We start from the raw sequence: 20,606 nt of genomic DNA on the forward strand, positions 1-20,606 counted from the left end.
AGTGGACCACACGAGATCTCAGAGTTGCTTTTTGGACCTTACTTCAGTATGTAGAAACAAGAAACTGCTAATACTGATTTACACAAAAGGACACAAAGTGTTGGAGTAACTCAACGGGTCAGGCAGCATCGCTGGAGAACATAGAGAGGTTACGTTTCGGGTTAGGACCTTTTTCTGTCTGGAGAATGGTCCCGACCCAAAATGTCACCTCTCCATGTTCTCCAGAGATGCTGCCTGACTCGCTGAATTACTCTAGCACTTTGTGTCCTTCTCTGCAATAAGTATTTTGTTTCTTCAAAGTGGAAGATACTACATTGTTAACAATAAAAGCAGCATACTAAATTGAAGAGGTACAAACTACATATCCAATAAGTCCATACACTCTGATATCTATCTGATATTCACCTCCTCTCACCCTAGTTATCACCTATAGACTTTTTGAATAGACTTCTGTACCTCGTGAAAGTTTTCTCTGCCAATTGTTTCGCTGGCCAGCTCTTGAAGTTCTTGGGATGGGTCAGCACCAGGTGATATAATAATGAGAACCGGCTCAGTTGCCAGTGTCTCATTTAAAACACGTTTCAGATTTAAAAGTGGTGGGGACAATTCCTTCATTCCTGAAATGAATGCAAATTTTGTTGAATTATTCACAAGGTAAAAATAGACAAGTTAGTGAAATCAGAACAAAATAAATTAAAAATGTATCTGCAAAAATAACACAATGAAAAGGTAAAAAAATATGACAATGGCTTACATACACAGAATTTCACTGCCACAGATCAAGACATTTTTTGTTTAATTGTGAAACTCCATAAGCTTCTTAATTTTGTGAAAATATCTATCATCTTAGAGTTAGCATGCCACCTCTGTCAGAGTAGATGACTTTTAAAATAAATAATAATGGTCGACAAGTTCCATATACAGTGTAATGGCAACTTCAGTCCTTACCGATTGCCTTACTTCACAGAGAGTAGGAGTGATCGATCTTGACGCAGAGCCCCAACAGAGAGATCTTAAAGACGTTTCCGTTTAATTAGTCGTTTATTGTAGTAATAATACGAACAGATCTGTATCTCTCCAAACTTTTCTCTCATCGCAGGACTGGTAAGAACTATATCTTGCCATACTCCCTGTGTTTGACCCCTCCCGTCTCTGCATCTCCAGATGTACTCCTTAATTAGGCTCCTCCCAGTCCATTATGCCCAGATATGTATTCATCTCACGACAGCCTCCAAGAGTCCAAAATAATACAGCAAGATATCTAGACAAAATAATATAATATGCTAAAACAACCAGCACAAACACAAATGGCTCCTACACACCGGCCCCTAATTGTTCTACGTATACAACAAAACAATTACCAAGCTTCTTTTCACCTTTGACCACCGTTGTCATTCTTGGATCAGAGGCAAGTATTCTCGCATCCACCATTTCCAAAAGGGATCCGCCATATATTGTACCTGTCTCCATATATGTCTGATGTTTAAATCTTCCTTTACAAAGAGCCCAGGTGGTAGTATAGGCTTGGCTTTCATCTGAAGAAGATAGTTTGGTGTGAGTGCTTCCAGGTCCATTGGATCATCAGAATTCTTGGTAATGGGTCTTTCATTTAAAATTGCTTCAACTTCACAAATTAAAGTTTGCAATCCTTCATCGTCCAGAACTTGTTTGCTAAGAACAGAGTGCAGCACATTTGTAACCATGCGGATCAATCGTTCCCAAACACTGCCGTGATGGGATCCTGCTGGAGGGTTAAAGTACCACCTTATCCCTCGCTGAAACATAGCATCCTGGATCGTGTCCTGATTCAAGCTATTGAATGCTTGTCGCAATTCTCTTTCCGCTCCGATAAAATTTGTGCCATGGTCTGATCTTAAAGATGAAACTTGACCTCGTAGACAAATGAATCTTCGTAATGCATTGATGCAGGAGTCTGTGTCAAGTGTATATGCAACTTCAAGATGTACTGCCCTGCTAGCCATGCAGGTGAAAATCACCATACCTTTTTACAAAACATTGTCCTCTTTTGATCTCTATAGGACCGAAGTAGTCTACTACATCTGTAAATGGAGGCTTGTCTGGTAGAATTCTCACCAGGGGCAAATCTGCCATTTTTGTTCTCCAACTCTTCCCCGCTGTCATTTACACACAACGCAATCTGTATGATTTTTCTTACAGCGGAGTTAGCTTTGATAATCCAGTATCTTTTACAGAGACGAGACAGCATATGATTTTTTCTCCATGACCGTCATGGATATGTCGTCACAGTAGTGTTGATATGTGAAATGTGAAGGTCCTTCGAGAGAATAATAAGATAATTAGCCTCTTCAGGCATCGCTAGTCTATTCAGGCGACCGCCTATTCTCATACGTCCATCATTCAGCACCGGATCCAGTTTGTACAAATGACTGCTTCTTTTGATGGTATTACCACCAGCTTCTAGTCCTGATAGTTCTCCTTCAAATTTTTGTCTTTGACTATAAGAGATGATTGTGCTTTCTGCTTGGGAAAGATCTTCAGGACTTAAACATTGTCCGCAGAGTGTTGCTTTCAAGGCTTGCATCTCATTTTCAACCTTTTCTTTCAGTTTGCCAGGGTCTTTTATAAAGCTACTCACAGCAGTCTGAATTTCCTTTCTCTTTCGAGTCAGCTGCAAGAATATTGTCTTTACTTTAGGAATCCAAGCTACGGCAGTCTTCAGATTCCTCCACGATGAGAAATAGGTGATCAGAGAGTTCGTGGAGTTCAATGGATCTTTGACAGTGACGTTCATTGTAATATCTTGCTTGATTTCTGGATCATTAGCAGAGATTGCAGATTCCAAATTAGGTTTTGGCCATTCTTTGTCTGGTTTACAGAGAAATTCTGGTCCTTTGATCCATCTTTTGCAGCTGAAAAAGCAGTCTGCTGTTAGTCCTCTAGATGCTTTATCTGCAGGATTTTCCTTTGTACTAACATATCTCCATTGTGATACATCAGTAGCATCCCTTACAAAAGATGTTTGCTACAAATGTTTGAAAGCGTTTAGTTTCACTGTTGATGTACTTAAGCACCGTTGTGCTATCGGTCCAGAAGATGGATTTGTCCAGTTGAAGCTGTAATTCTTCTCGCAGCATTGTGTCAACTCTGACATTAGGACTGCAGCTGTAAGCTCCATTCTGGGAATCGTCATTTGTTTTAATGGTGCCACTCTGGATTTTCCCATTATGAATGCAATATGCACTTCTTTGCTATTGTTTTCCAGTCTTAGATATGAAACTGTACCGTAACCACCTTCGCTGGCATCTGAAAAGTGGTGCAGCTGTGCATATCTGATTTGACGATAGCTTGTAGGCTTCATGCACCGGTCCACATTAAACTCCGCAATCTTGTTGAGATCTGCTAACCATCCTGTCCATCGCTGTGAGAAGGTTTGGGGTATGTCTTCATCCCAACCAAGTTTCTCCTTGCAGAGTTCCTGCATAATCACCTTGGCTCGCAAAATGGTGCTAGAAACCCTAAAGGGTCGTATATAGAGCCGACTACAGACAAAATGCGACGAGTGCATGGACGTTCCTGTACAACAATTCTGAACAAACACATCTGTTTGAACGCACCAGTGCAATCCCAGTGCTCTTTCCATTGACAGATTGTCTTTGTCCAAGTCCAACTCCTTGATCACTTTAGTTCTGTTTTCTTGTGGAATGGATGCCAATACTGCACGACTGTTGCGCATGAATCCTCCCATTTGGCAGATGGCAGTCAGGTCTTTTACTATCTGAAATGCTTCTTGTTCCGAAGACATGGATTTTAAACAATCATCTACGTAGAAGTTGTTCTTTACTGTGTTTGTCACCTCAGCTGAAAAGCCGATCTTTGTTATCCTTAATGCAAAGTCTGCACAACTTGGTGACAACACAGCTCCAAAAAGAAGTACCTTCATCTGGTATTCAACAATATCTTGCTACACATCACTAATCGGGCCACCACAGAAATCGCAGATAGTCAACAAGCTTTTCTGACACCTTGTCCTGATGAAACATTGCTTTGATGTCAAAGCAACCGGTTCTTGTCTGAATCTGATGATAACTCCAATGAGTGAGTTGGTTAGGTCTGGACCCTGCAGCAGTTGGCAGTTAAGTGATGTACCTTTAAAGATTGCACCACAGTCAAAGACCTTAAAGTTCCTTTCTTTGAGTGATACACCCTGTGGTGAGGGATGTACCAGCGTTCTCCATCACTTCGATTCAGCTGGTCCACTGGTACCCTTTCAGCATAACCATTGTCAATCATTTCTGTGAGGAAAGATGTATATTCATCATAATGGCGGGATGGCGGGACTGTCATATGAGGAAAGATTGAAAAGACTGCTTGTATTCACTGGAGTTTAGAAGGATGAGATGGGATCTTATAGAGACATATAAAATTATAAAAGGACTGGACAAGCTAGATGCAGGAAAAATGTTCCCAATGTTGGGGGAGTCCAGAACCAGGGGCCACAGTCTTAGAATAAAGGGGAGGCCATTTAAAACTGAGGTGCGAAGGAACTTTTTCACCCAGAGAGTTGTGAATTTGTGGAATTCTCTGCCACAGAGGGCAGTGGAGGCCAAATCACTGGATGAATTTAAGAGAGAGTTAGATAGAGCTCTGGGGGCTAGTGGAATCAAGGGATAAGGGGAGAAGTTGGGCACAGGTTACTGATTGTGGATGATCAGCCATGATCATCATGAATGGCGGTGCTGGCTCGAAGGCCCTCCTCCTGCACCTATTTTCTATGTTTCTATAAACCTTCTCATTCTTGCCAAACCTGCGTTTCAAGCTCTGGATGCGTTGCTCTGCAATGCAACGGTTATTTGGCATGCTGGCGTTTTCTTGCTCGAAAGGTAAGTGTAGACAATAGTGTCCATCTGTCATCCTTGCTGAAGGATTCATAATATCCATGAAACTTTATTTCTTCTCTGGAAATTTCTTCTGCCTCCTTGCTGTTATCATATCATCATATCATATCATATATCTACAGCCGGAAACAGGCCTTTTCGGCCCTCCAAGTCCGTGCCGCCCAGTGATCCCCGTACATTAACACTATCCTACACCCACTAGGGACAATTTTTACATTTACCCAGCCAATTAACCTACATACACTGAAGTCAGTGTATTGTTTGATCAGTAGCTCCTCTAGGTTTGCAATGGATATTCGATTGACATCAGCAGCAGGGCAGCCATTTACATCCTTGCTGTCGTGGTCTCTTCTCAGGGGACCATAAATTACACATCCCAGTAGGGTTTTCACAGCGTGTGGTCCATCCCCTTGGCTGTTGACCAGCTCCCAAGGTTCCAATACCTTAGAAGCATTTGTCCCGATGAGTAGGTCAATGCCAGAGTCTATTTCAGGAATCTTGATATCCTTCAAGTAAGGCCATTGTTTTGGATCTTCTTGTCTGGGAATGTTTAGATGAGAAACAGGCATGGTCTTCTGTGTGAACACACCCGATAGTTGAATAATATCGTCTTTGTCCAGACTAGATATTTCCAAACCTGAGATAAGATGACTGGTCACAGGCTTCACTTCATTCATGGTATGCAGGAGAATTTTAGTCCCTGCTCCTGTAATGTTCAGCCTTCTCATCAAGCTTTCTGTGTAGAAGGTAGATGAACTTCCATGATCCAAAAATGCATATGTTTGCAACACTGTACTCCCCTTGGGGCTCTTCACTTCTACTGGTACAATGGAGAAGATGCAGGTTTCATCACCGGCCCCAATATGCCCACACATTTGAGATGGGAGAACAGCATCACTCACAATTGGCTTTTCATTCTGTTTTGTATGTTCTGGTTTCTTTTCTTTGTCCTTTTGTTCAACATGAAGTATTTCAGGGTGATTTTCTTGCACCTGTGCTCCTCCAGGTTTTGCAGTTGTTGCAAAACTGCTTCCTCTCAGTTGCTGCCTTTCTCTTGTCTTAGCCAAAGTAGAGCTTTTGACAGCTGCAACTGACTTAGCATCCTACTCGTTCCCAAAAAGTAGATCTGATGGTATCTTCATTTGTCTCCTGATCTTTTCAAGGAACAATTCCCAGCCTTTCAATTGTTCATCTCGTCTCTTCTGTTCTTTCTTTCTTCTCAGTTGTTCTTCTTTTATTTTCAACTGTCTTCTTCTCTTCTGTTCCTCTTCTTCTTCCTCAATCTCATGCTGGCTTTTCAGGGCGGCAACCCATTTCATGACAGCAGAGAACGTTGAAGTTTCACATGATGAAGAAAAACTTTTATCCTTTACGGAATCCTTTCTGATATCGCCACCTTGTGGCTGAACATCATATCTAACCACAGACATACTTGTACGTTGCTATCCCTTTAAGACACATTGACGTAAAATCGTATCTTCACAAGAATTCAAAACAAACTGATATCTTGCGATTCTCAAGGTCACTTCTTTGTTGTCAGCATTCCATACAGCAGCCGTTTTCCAATTCAGCTGTAATACAACTTTTCCAATAAAGCTTAATGCTGTACTCACTTATCCTGCGTGAAGGATACTGCGCAGCGGTAGAGTTGCTGCTTTACAGCGAATGCAGCGCCGGAGACTCAGGTTCGATCCTGACTACGGGTGCTGCACTGTAAGGAGTTTGTACGTTCTCCCCGTGACCTGCGTGGGTTTTCTCCGAGATCTTCGGTTTCCTCCCACACTCCAAAGACGTACAGGTATGTAGGTTAATTGGCTGGGTAAATGTAAAAATTGTCCCTAGTGGGTGTAGGATAGTGTTAATGTGCGGGGATCACTGGGCGGCACGGACTTGGAGGGCCGAAAAGGCCTGTTTCCGGCTGTATATATATGATATGATGATATGAAGGCTTTCAAAGTTTCCAATCTCCATTAGTCAGATTAGCGCAGGTAGCGACCCTGTCCAGTCTGTGGAATTCGGTTCAGGCTTGCAAAATAAAACAATCCTTGTTCCGTCCAGTTGATTCGCAAGCACCAGTCTCACTCATAGAGCCAATTCTTACTTTAATTGGCTCTTTCGAGACAGGTCTTACTTTAATTCACTCAGAGGGTATAGTTCTTACTTTAGATTTCACTTATAGAGGGTAGTTCTTACTCATAGTGTTATGGCAACTACAGTCCTTTCCAATAAATTCATTTCCACTTACCATTACTTCACAGGGAGTGGGAGTGAACTTGATGCAAACCAACGAAGAGATTTTCCAAACGTATTTTCAGTTTAATTAGTCGTTTATTGAAGTAGTAGTACAAACATCTGCATCTCTCCAAACTTTTCTCTCGTCGCAGGTCTGGTAAGAACTATATCTTGCCATACTCCCTGTGTCTGACCGCTCCCGTCTCTGCATCTCTAGATATACTCCTTAATTTTGGCTACTCCCAGTCCATTATGCCCATAAATGTATTCATCTCACAGCAGCCCCCAAGAGTCCAAAGTAATACAGCAAGATATCTAGGCAAAATAATATAAAATGCTAAAACAGCCAGCACAAACACAAATGGCTCCTACACACAGTATATATATATATATATGCACACACACACACACACACACACACAGAACAGAATACATGAACATATGGACATTTAAATATATCTATTTCTATAATATATATCTAATATTATATATATTACTATACTCAATAAATCAGATGACATTAGTGGAGAGAGAACGGAATATCCGGTTGATGACTTTACATTAGAATTGGTACGTTATCAGATAGGTAACACATTTTATGCAAGGTCTGGTACATCTCTAAACTTCGCTCACTGACAAAGTATCGTACCTGAAATGTAACAAATCTAACCTTTCATGGTTGCATTCAGGCTTGCTAATTATTAGTAAGATTTTTTTTCTTTTTAAGGTTCAGAATCCAGTGTATGTTTACGAAGTGAAGAAATCTCGGAAACATACATGTTAGTTTTTTTTATGAATGTCAGATAAAAGAAACATTGTGTGTAGTAGCATCTCTCCATTAGCATCAACACCTGATCCACTGCTATTTACATGTGGAAAGTCACTGCCCATGTGACTAGGAAGGGATGTAGTGTTCTAAATGAGATGTAACTAATGTATTATGGAAACTCAGCTAGCGATTTGCTTGAGCTTCTCAGATAGGTCTCTGGCAGTGTAACCAAACAATTTCTTCAACAGGTAATTTATTTTCCATGCTGCTTGGATGGTTTAACTTACATTAAATGAACAACATAATTTAAACCTGCAGCATTTCCAATAATCAAAGTAACTACAAATGATGAAGGCACTATAAATATTCATTACTCAGACTATCAGCTGATCTAAAATGAAGTAAATACCTCAAAGAATATGTCACCCAAATGACATTTCAAGCTGCAAATGGAATACCCTAATATTGACTTAACGCATAGTTTTTATTCATGTGCAGAGGCCTCTGCACCATACACAATGTTTCATGCATGAAATGGATGAAATATAGTAAATGTTTAATAATCCAAGAATCTCAATCATTTTGGCATCTGCCTCACCAAGTAATGTTTGCTGAGTTCCTTTTCAATTCCCCAAGCTTGAGTACTCAAGCTCCCTTTCAGCTTGCCAATGATCTACTCCCCACACTCCCTTCCAAATTGCTGGTGTCTCGGTTCCCATGCTTCCTTTAAAACTTACCAGGTTCATTCACTGAGAAATTCATTCAAATGCCATGAAACATCTAAAAAATGTGAATTCACAAATGGATTGGGGGTAATAACAGGAATAACATCCAACAGCCCTGAAAATCTCCGGTCCGGTATCACCAAGACCTGTACTATCACCTGAGTTTTATAGTAATTGTGCACGGCAAGTTAACTCACACATCACTCTGCTCAATATGCACTACTTTACACAAAGCTCTACATTGTCTGAGCTTGTTCATGAAATCGACTTCTTAATTTTTCTCACAACTATAAAGAGTTGTTGTCTCTTTGATATTAAGATGACAGGGCAACAAGTGTACATATTTTCACAATTCGCATGTTACAATTAAAAATGAATTTATGGATTTTTTCCCCTGCATTGTTTTTTAATTGTTCTCTATAAACAAATTTTGTGCTACATAAATCAATAAACAATAACTATGTAAACCACTCAAAAAATATAATGGAATGAATTGTATTTGCAGTACTCTTAACGTGTTCCAATCATTTTCTGAAAATTGCTTTCATCTTTGATGTCAATTTCTTCTGGCTTACGAATGAAGCTGTCAGATCTTTGATGATGAATGGCATTATAAGGGTGTTGCAGTAGCAGGGATTGGAGTGGAAGAGGAACAGGCAAGTGAGAGTTTATTTTATGTTGCAGCCATTATTCATTGATAGCGCTGAATAACGTATTGCTTCCTTTTTTCCTCAGCCGTGATTCATCTTCATTGTCCAGAAAAGAAGCATCCTCAGAATTATGTGATCTGGTACACTGACAACTACAATACTTCTGAACATTTTCACTGGCCTTTACAACAAGTGATCTGAAGACCCAGTGCAATACTTCGGAATGGTTAGAATTTGCTAAATGATTCTTCCTGTGTTGACAAAGGTGCCTATTTGCTGACTCCATACCTACAGAGATATAATGAGATGTAGCCCAGTCCGTCACACAGACCAGACTTCCCACCATTGACTCCATCTATACTTTATGCTGTCTTGGAAAAGTAGCCAACATAATCAAATTTTTGGAGGATGTAACTAGGAAAATTGACAGGGGAGAGCCGGTGGATGTGGTGTACCTCGACTTTCAGAAAGCCTTCGACAAGGTCCCACATAGGAGATTAGTGGGCAAAATTAGAGCACATGGTATTGGGGGTAGGGTACTGACATGGATAGAAAATTGGTTGACAGACAGAGAGCAAAGAGTGGGGATAAATGGGTCCCTTTCAGAATGGCAGGCAGTGACCAGTGGGGTACCACAAGGCTCGGTGCTGGGACCACAGCTATTTCAATGTACATTAATGACTTGGATGAAGGGATTAAAAGTTCCATTAGCAAATTTGCAGATGATACAAAGCTGGGTGGTAGTGCGAGCTGTGAGGAAGATGCTATGAGGTTGCAGGGTGACTTGGACAGGTTGTGTGAGTGGGCGGATGCATGGCAGATGCAGTTTAATGTGGATAAGTGTGAGGTTATCCATTTTGGTGGTAAGAATAAGAAGGCAGATTATTATCTGAATGGTGTCAAGTTAGGAAAAGGGGACGTACAAAGAGATCTGGGTGTCCTAGTGCATCAGTCACTGAAAGAAAGCATGCAGGTACGGCAGGCAGTGAAGAAAGCCAATGGAATGTTGGCCTTCATAACAAGAGGAGTTGAGTATAGGAGCAAAGAGGTCCTTCTGCAGTTATATAGGGCCCTAGTGAGACCGCACCTGGAGTACTGTGTGCAGTTTAGGTCTCCAAATTTGAGGACGGATATTCTTGCTATTGAGGGCGTGCAGCGTAGGTTTACTAGGTTAATTCCCAGAATGGCGGGACTGTCATATGTTGAAAGACTGGAGCGGCTAGGCTTGTATACACTGGAATTTAGAAGGATGAGAGGGGATCTTATCGAAACATATAAGATTATTAAGGGGTTGGCCACGTTAGAGGCAGGAAACATGTTCCCCATGTTGGGGGAGTCCAGAACTGGGGTCCACAGTTTAACAATAAGGGGTAGACCATTTAGAACGGAGACGAGGGAAAACTTTTTCAGTCAGAGTTGTAAATCTGTGGAATTCACTGCCTCAGAAGGAAGTGGAGGCCAATTCTCTGAATGCATTCAAGAGAGAGCTAGATAGAGCTCTTAAGGATAGCGGAGTCAGGGGGTATGGGGAGAAGGCAGGAATGGGGTACTGATTGAGAATGATCAGCCGTGATCACATTGAATGGTGGTGCTGGCTCGAAGGGCCGAATGGCCTACTCCTGCACCTATTGTCTATTGTCTAAATACGTCCCAGTCCAGTCTTTCCTTCTTCTTCCTGCTACTGTTTAGCAGGTTAGAAGCTTGAAAACATGCACCACCAGATGTATTAGTCTTGGATTTTAAATTAACACCTGACCTTCGCTTGGATCCTGAAATCTGGTGTTACCTATGTGGGATTTGCGCAATCTCCCTGTGATCATGTGGGTCTCCTTTGTCCACTGCATCTAGGTGTTCTCCCAGATCCCTACCGTGAAGTCCACTTGTGGTACATTCGATCAGTTTGTTTAATGCTCCCATCTTTACTGCCTCTAGGTTTTCCAGTAATTGTGTCAGTACTTGTGTCAAAGGAACACTTGTACGCATTGCTTCATCTGAGCCATCTATAAATACAAAATTAAGAACTGGTCCCACCCTGGCCATTCCTTCTTCTCCCCATTCCCATCACGCAGAAAATACGAAAGCTTGAAAGCGCTTACCACCAGATTCAGAAACACCTTTTACCCCTCTGTTATCAGACTTCTGAACGGTCTCTCCATAAACTAACTAGGGTACCGTCCAATTCAACTCTTCCCTATTGTGGGCATTGAACTTATGGGCCTGTCCCAGTTACGCGATTTTTAAGGCGACTGCCGGCAACTGTCAAAGTCGTAGCAGATCGCCGAAATTTTCTTTTACCCTACGACAATGACCACGACAATGCCGAGTCAGGTGTTTTTGTGAGACTAGCACCTGGCTAAGAGATTACACCGTCTTCAGAAACATCGCGAAATTCCCACGCTTACCTGACCGTCAAACTGTCGCCTCCAATCTACCTGTCAAATGTCCTGACGGTAAATAAATTGGTTAAACAAAACTATCTTCTGGTATCTTCAAATGCCTTTTCTTAATTTTATATTACGTGCTTCTAAATGCATCTGCGAAAACCTAGCAAACCTGGGGACAGCATGCGACAGCGCCCGCAATAAGCTACGATACCTGGCGACAAGCCAGCTGTCGCCGAGAAACTTCTATCTGGAAAATGTTTCCGTAACGCGCCAAGATCCGCTACGATTCATTGAAGACTCCTCACGATCGTGCCCGCGACACCCCGGCGAACGTTCAGCGACAGGCTAGTCGCCTTAAAATCGCCTAAGTGGGACAGGCCCTTTAGTCTCTGGAACAGATGCACTAGAATGGCGAGAACTATATTCCACACTCTGTATCTTCCCTTTTTCTCTACTTATTGTACTTGAGTTTAGCTTGATTAGATTTATATACAGTATTATCTGATTTGATTGGATAGCATGCAAATCAAGGTTTTTCACTGTACTTTGGTACTCATGACAATAATTAATCTAAACTTAACGTTGCAAATACTACCAAATGCTTCTCAAGGTAAATATGCACTCCTTGCACAATTGTAGCTTTCTAGGACCTGACCCATTGCAAGGTTGTATCTTTCATATTATCAATCCAGGTAAATTAGTTAAGGTAGGAGCATCATGGGTATCTTCCAAAATAATGTACCAGTTTGTTTAAGAAGCCAAGGAAAAGAAACTACAAAACAATCAACACCTTGATAAAAGTATTATCCAGAATACGAGGGAAAAATAAGAAAAAAAACTGTGACCTCAACTTTAAGTAAATAAAATACATAACATTAAAATCAAAAGACTATATAGAGTTGTGCTAGATAGGAAACCAATCTAAATTGAAAAAATAGTGAAACACACACTGCCAAATATTGTAAAATTAATATTATGCTTACCAAGGGCTCTGGATGCAAAAAGAGCCATAGCACTTTGAAGTCTGTCTGGTCTTATTGCTTGAACAACAAGAACCTTTGAAGAAAACAAGTAGTTGATAATGTACCAGTTTTAAGAGAAAGCTACATGGTGTCAACAAAACTCACAGAAACTTCTAACAACTATAACAAAAATATTTCAGCCTTGTTCAAATCTCTGACTTCTCTTGTTGTTTGGATCAAGCAAAGTTTCTTTAATCCTATAAAACTTCCCTTGGATACAATGTAATCTGTATCCTAATCCAATATAAATCTAGAACTTGTTTCTTCACTTGTTTGTGAAGATAAGCAAGTAGTAATATAACTGAGTAAAACGCAAAGTGCAGGAGTAACTTAGAGGGTCAGGCAGCATATGTGGAAGGATAAGCAAATGAGCAATGAGGGTCGGAACCTTTCTTCAGACTCTTCCCATTCTTCCACAGATGCTGCCTGACCTTTTGAGCATCTCCAGCACTTTGTGTTTTACTCAAGATTCCAGCATCTGCTGTTCCCTGCATCTCCAGTAATATAAATGAACTTTATGAAAAACAGGAAAAAAAGGAGTTATACTTAAACCTTCCATTTATGAATACAACTTTAATGTAGTTTCATCTCATTTGACAAACATAGACATTTTTTTGCTTACACAATTAAGGAAGCATAGCGATGACAAGGCTGCACTGAATTAACTGGATCATGCTAATGTAGAAACAAAGAACTGCAAATGCTGGTTTACCGAGGAAAGACACAAAATGCTGGAGTATGATAACAGGTCAGGCATCATCCCTGGAGAACATGGATAGGTGACATTTTGGGTTAAGACCTGTCTGAGGGAATGTACTTTTCCCTTCTTCAGTCTGAAGATCTTGAACCAAAATGTCATCTATCCGAGTTCTCCAGGGATGCTATCTGACCAGCCGAATTACTCCAGCATTTTATGTCTTTCCTTGAATCATGCTGATGCTACATTTGTGGCAGATTTGTATACTTTATCCACGTCAACAGCATTTCTCCCTGCTAAAAAAATTACCTTCATGGATTCAAATAGAATATTTATAGTAGTTAAATATTTAACAATCTTTTCAGTTATATCATCTAAATAGGACAATATCCTTTCCTGTCTCTACATCCATGAAACAGTTTTCCATTTTTTTTAAAAATCTATTTTTTTCAGTTCTGCCATTTGTCATTAAATAATGTGACAACATACCTGTTGAAAAAGAGTGATTCTTCGAGCAATAGGTGCCGGGACATCTTGTTCACAGGTTGAACTTTGTGAGAAATTAAGCCAAAGGTCTAGATCTTCCAGACAGAGTGTCTGATACAAAGATGGGAAGGTAGTCTAGAAAACAAATAGATGATTTATAAAAATATTTTATTTTTATACCCAGGAAAGTACATTTGCTTAAATTGTTCAGATCTCTCAGAATTAAAATTCTTCATGGGAATTAAATTTCCTCATGCAGCGACAAACATTTGTAAATTATAAAATGATATGATACGAGTCTGAAGAAGGGTCTTGACCCGAAACATCACCCATTCCTTCTCTCCTGAGATGCTGCCTGACCTGCTGAGTTACTCCAGCATTTTGTGAATAAATACCTTCGATTTGTACCAGCATCTGCAGTTATTTTCTTATATTTTCTTATAATGATATGAGACAGCTTTCAAATTGGAATTAACAGCTCCTGAAATTAAATGAGATCTATAAGCAGCAATCTCAAATCCAAAGCTTCGTAGGAGATTCCATTCACTGAATGTCTCCATATTAAAATACACACTTGCAATCGATGACTGATTGCCAGGATCCTGAAGAAGGAAAAAAATTATAGTTCTACCATGCTGAATCTTTCCCTTGATATGACAGAGTCAGAAAGAAAACCTTAAGCTTAGGATAAAAGAAATATAGATTCAGAGCTACCAATATCCTAAGACCTAGAGTACGACTTCATAAACAATTACAGTCCCAGGTGACGAGAAAATTATTCATTTGAGCTTTCTGACAACTTGCAGCGTTCAAATGTGTAACAATCCCACAGACACAAAACCCATTGAAGTTTGGAATGACGATGGGTGTAGTCAGTAGCTATTAACAGAAATGTCAAAAGGGAGAGTCCAATGGAAGGCCACAAACCTGAAAAATTAACTTGGTTTCTTTTTCAAAAATTGCTTTATAGGAAGCTGACTATTTCCAGTATTTGGACGCTTTAACAGGAAGGTTTGTTTATCTTGATTATTTGACATTCAATCTGACAAAATCACTTCATGGGGTGTAATTTATGGAATGAAAATTAAATGACTCAATATATTTGAATTGGAATTTATATGCTGGCCCAGAATTTTCACGGTGGCGTCACTTGTATAAAGCCTTGAAAATGGCTTTGTACAAAATAATTATCCTCCTGGTCTGAAATCCCTGTAGCTTTCATGCACCATATCAACAGAACCTTATAAGGCCCATCTGTTGTGATGTCATGAGCCTGGCTGGGTGGCCATTCACCTCAAAGAATTCTCAATGACAGGAGACTTGGAAGCAATGTTAATGAGCTTTTAAACAATACACTGAATAAATATATCATTAAAGAAATACCCAAAACATGCATTTTTAAAATGTTTCCTTTTTTATTCAAATAATGTAAAGTAAACATTCATAAAATTTGTATTTTATGGCCAGGTAATTTGTTAACCAGTGCATTGAACATTTCGATCTCATGTAATTAAGCATAGAATTTCAGGGCATTTTGTATCCATATGGATCTCTTAAAGCCATGTCAGATTCAGTGATTTCAGCTTGGTGGGGCAGGGGAGGGTACAACTAGTGCAGATTATGTATTATGTAGAATTACTGTCAACAATTCTTAAATGTCTGCGTTCAGTTACAGATGCACGAAAATCCAAAAGATGGTGTTGGTTTTATAGAATAACTAGCAAACATAAGGAGTTTTGCAACTATTACTATTGCAAAATTCAGCCAATACAGTTGCAAATTTAAAGTGCACTTTAAATTTTCATTAATGCTTCTTAAACCCTTCCAAAGGTCACCTTGTTTAACCCAGAGTCCTCATTACAACATTCTGCCTCCACCATCCCAGTCAATAGAAGTGTATAAAATTATGAGGGGCATAGATAGGGTAGACAGTCAGAATCTTTTTTCCAGGATGGAAATGTCCAACACTAGAGAGCATAGCAACAAGGTGAGAGCGGGAACGTTTAATGGAAATGAGCAGGACAAGTTTTTACATAGAGAGTGGTGGGGGCCTGGAACACATTACCAGGGGAGGTGGTGGAGGCAGATACAATAGCGAGAGGCTATTTAAGAGGCTTTTGGATAGACATGCAGAAATGCAGGGAATGGAGGGATATGGATCATGCACAGGTAGATTAGATGTTTAATATGGCATCATCTTCGGCACAAGCACTTTGGGGCTGTTCCTGTGCTGTACTGTTCTATATTCTATGTAACCCCAGGTTCTAACCTAATCCTGCATCTGAAATATTGAATCCCAGGAAACATTTTGCTACATCAGTTTTTAGGGACTGAAGCAAAGTGTTAGAATTGGACAAGTTATAGACAAACCAATATAATTTTTTTTTAACAGATTTCCCATTAACATCCTTGCTTTTGGAGTCTACATCTCTATTTAGAAATCGCAGGATGGAAGGCTTATCAGCAGAATTTAACTGCCCTGATTGCTATGTGGAATGATAATCCATTCTTAAGACTTCAGTACCCAGTGCTTAATGTGAGTAGGCAGCTTGCAGCTAGAATGGTTAAACAACCACCAGCTCATGACCAGGTAGAACTTCAAGGTTGTGACCATATAGGTATTGATGAAAATGTAAAAGTGCCCAAGGGACGGACGATGCTTTTCCTTCTGGCTGAGAACAAGACTACCTCACATGTGTTAGCAATTTATGTGCCATTGTGACAATCAACTGCTATAAGTTATGAATATTTAGTGAGTCGCTCACCTCTAAAGAAATCTACTGCAAAACCCACAGTCTTATTACACAGGGGACCAAAAGAGCTGAGACATACATATGTAGTTATTCAAAGACTTTTCACAGACTGCATCTAGAATTTTCTGCAAATAATGCTGCACGCCGGTGAAATAAATTGTGTGACACAATCCTTAAAGGAATGGCAACGCTCGAGTAACAATTACTGTTTACAACCAATAATACATTTATTACAACTAGATTTGCTTTGTTGTGTGAGAACAGGACCAAGACCAACTGGGCTTGCATCTGCAATAAACTTTATAGCTTTACCTGGGTATTTAGTTGCACACCAAGTGTTTAAGTGCTTTTTTATTTAATTTTAAATTTTGCTCCATTCCTGATTTAGCTACCTTGTTGATTATTTAGTTTGATAGAATAAGGTAACCAACAATGTAGCTAAATCAAGATCAATTGGCTAAAGAAATTATGAATTTAAGCAAACTGCAAACTGCATGCACATTGTTGCGGTCTGTACCAGGACCAAATGCTTGAACTCACTTTGGATCCTAAAAGACAACAGCAATGCTTACTACAGACCACCTCTTGCACTACCATGGACTTGTTTTTTTTTCTAACTGTGGTGTGTACTAAAGTCCTGTCTTGTTATTTTTTTGCAGTCTTTTTCATTTCATTGTCTTATATCTAATTTATGTACAATTTATCATAAGATCATAAGTGATAGGAGCAGAATTAGGCCATTCGGCCCATCAAGTCTATTCCACCATTCAATCATGGCTGATCTATCCCTATCTCCTAACCCCATTCTCCTGCCCATAACCTCTGACATTCATACTAATCAAGAATCTATCTATCAACTGACTTTGCTTCCACAACCTTCTGTGGCAAAGAATTACACAGATTTACCACCCTCAGACTAAAGAAATTCCTCCTCATCTCCTTCCTAAAAGAATGTCCTTTAATTCTGAGGCTATGACCTCAGGTCCTAGACTCTCCCATTAACGGAAACATCTTCTCCACATCCAATTCTGTCCAAGCCTTTCTCTTTTCTGTACGATTCAATGAGGTTTCCCCTCATTCTTCTAAATTCCAGTGAGTATAGGCCCAGTGCCATCAAAAGCACATTATATGTTAAGATACTCATGCCTGGGATCATTCTTGTAAACCTCCTCTGGACCCTCTCCAGAGCCAGCACATCCTTCCTCAGATATGGTGCCTAAAATTTCTCACAATATTCCAAATGCGGCCTGACCAATATTTATGCTGAGTCGATGTGCCTGCAATATTGCTGCAATGTAGGTCTTAATTTTATCTATACCTCAGCATGATTGTACATATAACAATAAACTTGGCTTGCCTTGATTGTTGTGTAGGAAGGAACCGCAGATGCTGATTTATACTGAAGATAGACACAAAATACTGGAGTCACTCAGCGGGTCAGGCAGCATCTCAGGAGAAAAGGAATAGGCGACGTTTTAGGTCGGAACCCTTCATCAGACTGAAGAAGGGATTTGACCCAAAACGTCACCTATTCCTTTTCTCCAGATATGCTGCCTGACCCGCTGAGTTACTCCAGCATTTTGTGTCTATATTGACTTGATTGTTACCTTGCAGTTGCCCTCATGATACAGTCAGGACGTAATTTGCATTTGATATTTTTCAAATTCAAACATCAGTAAAACAATCTGGAATGTACATTATTTGAACACAGCCACTACATAGATGACCTCCACAGTGTCAAGAGCCAATACTTTTCAAAATTCATAAGAGTATTATAATTACTTTACATATCATGTCATATTGGATTTGAATGTCATTTGCAATGACAACGTACCCGAACTGTCAATGCTTTAATACTGTCTCTGTATCTCTAAACTAAACTAAATTAAATATCACTATCTATTCTAACTCAGCAAGGAAATGCTGAGTTAGAACAGATAGTGATATTTAGTTTAGTTTAGTTTAGAGATACAGCGTGGAAACATGCCCTTCGGCCCACCGAATCCACAACCACCAGCAAATCTTACAGACTAACACTATCATTGCTAGGGACAATTTACACTTGTACCAAGGCCAATTAACCTACAAACCTGTACGTCTTTCAAGTGTGAGCGGAAACTGAAGATCCCGGAGAAAACCCATGCAGGTCACCGGAGAACATACAAACTCCTTTCAGACAGCACCCGTAGTCAGGATTGAGCCCGGGTCTCTGGCGCTGTAAGGCAGCAACTCTACTGCTGCGCCACTGTGCCACCCAATGATTGTTGAGAGTTTACTGATCATGTGGACCAATACATTGGTATCAACTCATACATTTATTCGGCAGCTGCATACATTGCATGGCTTTGCTTGAATACATCCAAACTAACAAGGGCAGCACCATTCTGCACATCAACAAATGAATTACGGATCATCCAGTGCAGCAATAACTATATCAAATAATGCCAAAGGGAGAAGGACTAGAAGCAATCATGCATCATGGTCAGAGTCACGATGGATGTTACTCCCTACTCGCACCTATTTCTCTCCTCCCCCTCCCCTTTCACCTATACTCTTTCCTCTAGCTTCACTATTCACAATTCTTCAATCCTTTTGTTTCACATCTTCTGTCTTTTCATTTCTGCCCTTTGGTCAACCATCTATTTACCAAAAACCCTCCTTACCTGTATCAACCCATTACCTGAAGAAGAGTCTCGACCCGAAACGTCACCCTTTCCTTCTCTCCAGAGATGCTGCCTGTCCCGCTGAGTTGCTCCAGCTTTTAGTGTCTATCGTCAACCTATTACCTGCCTGGCTTTGTCCTGCCCCTCTTTTCTTCCAGCTTTTTCCCTCTCCGCCCCTCCCACAATCAGCCTGAAGAAGGATCCCAACCCGAAATATCGCCTACACATGTTCTCAAGAGACGCTGCCTGACCCGCTGAGTTACTCCAATACTTTGTGTCTTTTTTTTACTCCTGACAGTTTCTGCTCTCAGCTCTTCTCAAGAAGTGTAAATATGATGCATAATATTCAAATATATACATTCTGAACAAAATGAGCGTGAATTTTACAGGTGACCATGTTCACAAGGACTTGGGAGAGAAAAAGGGGTGGCGGCTAAAGTTTGCGAGAACAAAGGTTGCTTTTTTGGAGAGAAAGATGCTGAAAGTGTTTTTTGAAAGGGAGGACAAAAGGAATGTATTTGGTTGTTGCCAGGTTAATGCAAACGGGATTGATACAGCAGGAGATGGACATCATAATTAAGATTAAATTGGAAAGATCATGAAAGTAGAAAGTATTGAAATTCAGGAGTTAGGCTGACTGAAGAATGGTGTGATGAACAAAAGGTCTTAATCTTGACGACCGTGATAATGACTTTGGCTGATGCATTTAAGTGTAGTTACATTTTACCACAAATGGAAATAAATGCAATAAGCAAAGTACGACTTTTTCCTGCACATTAACAAAACAAGTGCATTCTCATTTATTCAGACCAAAAATGTGGTTTCCTGGCAATATTGAAATTTAAAATAATCTGCTGTGTATAATAAAATAAAATGTATTCCACTAGGACCAATCTAAACTTGAAGCAGATCTTCAACATAAACACATCACCAAACATGCTTAAGAAAGTACAGTAGAAGTAAAGCAGTAAGAAAACAGCAGGTCGGACAGCATATTGGAACTACTCAAGTTTCTCTGTTGAATGGTTAATGATCAAGATCAACAATGTTAACACAAAATGTTTTTGTGAAAAATAAAGTTAAGCTGCTAACATTATTGCACAGTAAAACACAATGTTCTGGATCAGGGGCCTCCAAACATTTCCGCATGAGGGCCACATTACATATTTGGCACATTTTTGCGGGCCGTAGGAAAAAATAAAGAAGTGTGAGTTTTATAAATTTAATGAACTCAAAAAAAGTTTAGACTAGGTTACGTTCGATTAGATTAGGAAAGGTTCAACTAGGTTAGGTTGGATTAGGTTAGTTTACATTAGGTTTATATGGCAACAAATAAATAATATTCAAT

At 40.0% G+C, this 20,606-nt stretch overlaps 1 protein-coding gene across 2 annotated transcripts in view; it reads right to left on the reverse strand.

Annotated features, from left to right (window-relative positions):
- dync2h1 (dynein cytoplasmic 2 heavy chain 1) overlaps nucleotides 1-20,606 on the reverse strand; it is a 310,791-nt gene that overhangs the window by 104,146 nt on the left and 186,039 nt on the right. For both annotated transcript variants that reach the window (XM_078402527.1, XM_078402526.1), the window contains exons 75-77: nucleotides 13,846-13,977; nucleotides 12,621-12,693; nucleotides 457-617 (exon numbers count right to left, since the gene is read on the reverse strand). In XM_078402527.1, the coding sequence (XP_078258653.1) occupies nucleotides 457-617; nucleotides 12,621-12,693; nucleotides 13,846-13,977 (366 nt within the window). The remainder of the gene's footprint in view (nucleotides 1-456; nucleotides 618-12,620; nucleotides 12,694-13,845; nucleotides 13,978-20,606) is intronic.

Source organism: Rhinoraja longicauda, chromosome 7 (genome assembly GCF_053455715.1).
Source record: "Rhinoraja longicauda isolate Sanriku21f chromosome 7, sRhiLon1.1, whole genome shotgun sequence".
Taxonomy (NCBI): Eukaryota; Metazoa; Chordata; class Chondrichthyes; order Rajiformes; family Arhynchobatidae; genus Rhinoraja; species Rhinoraja longicauda.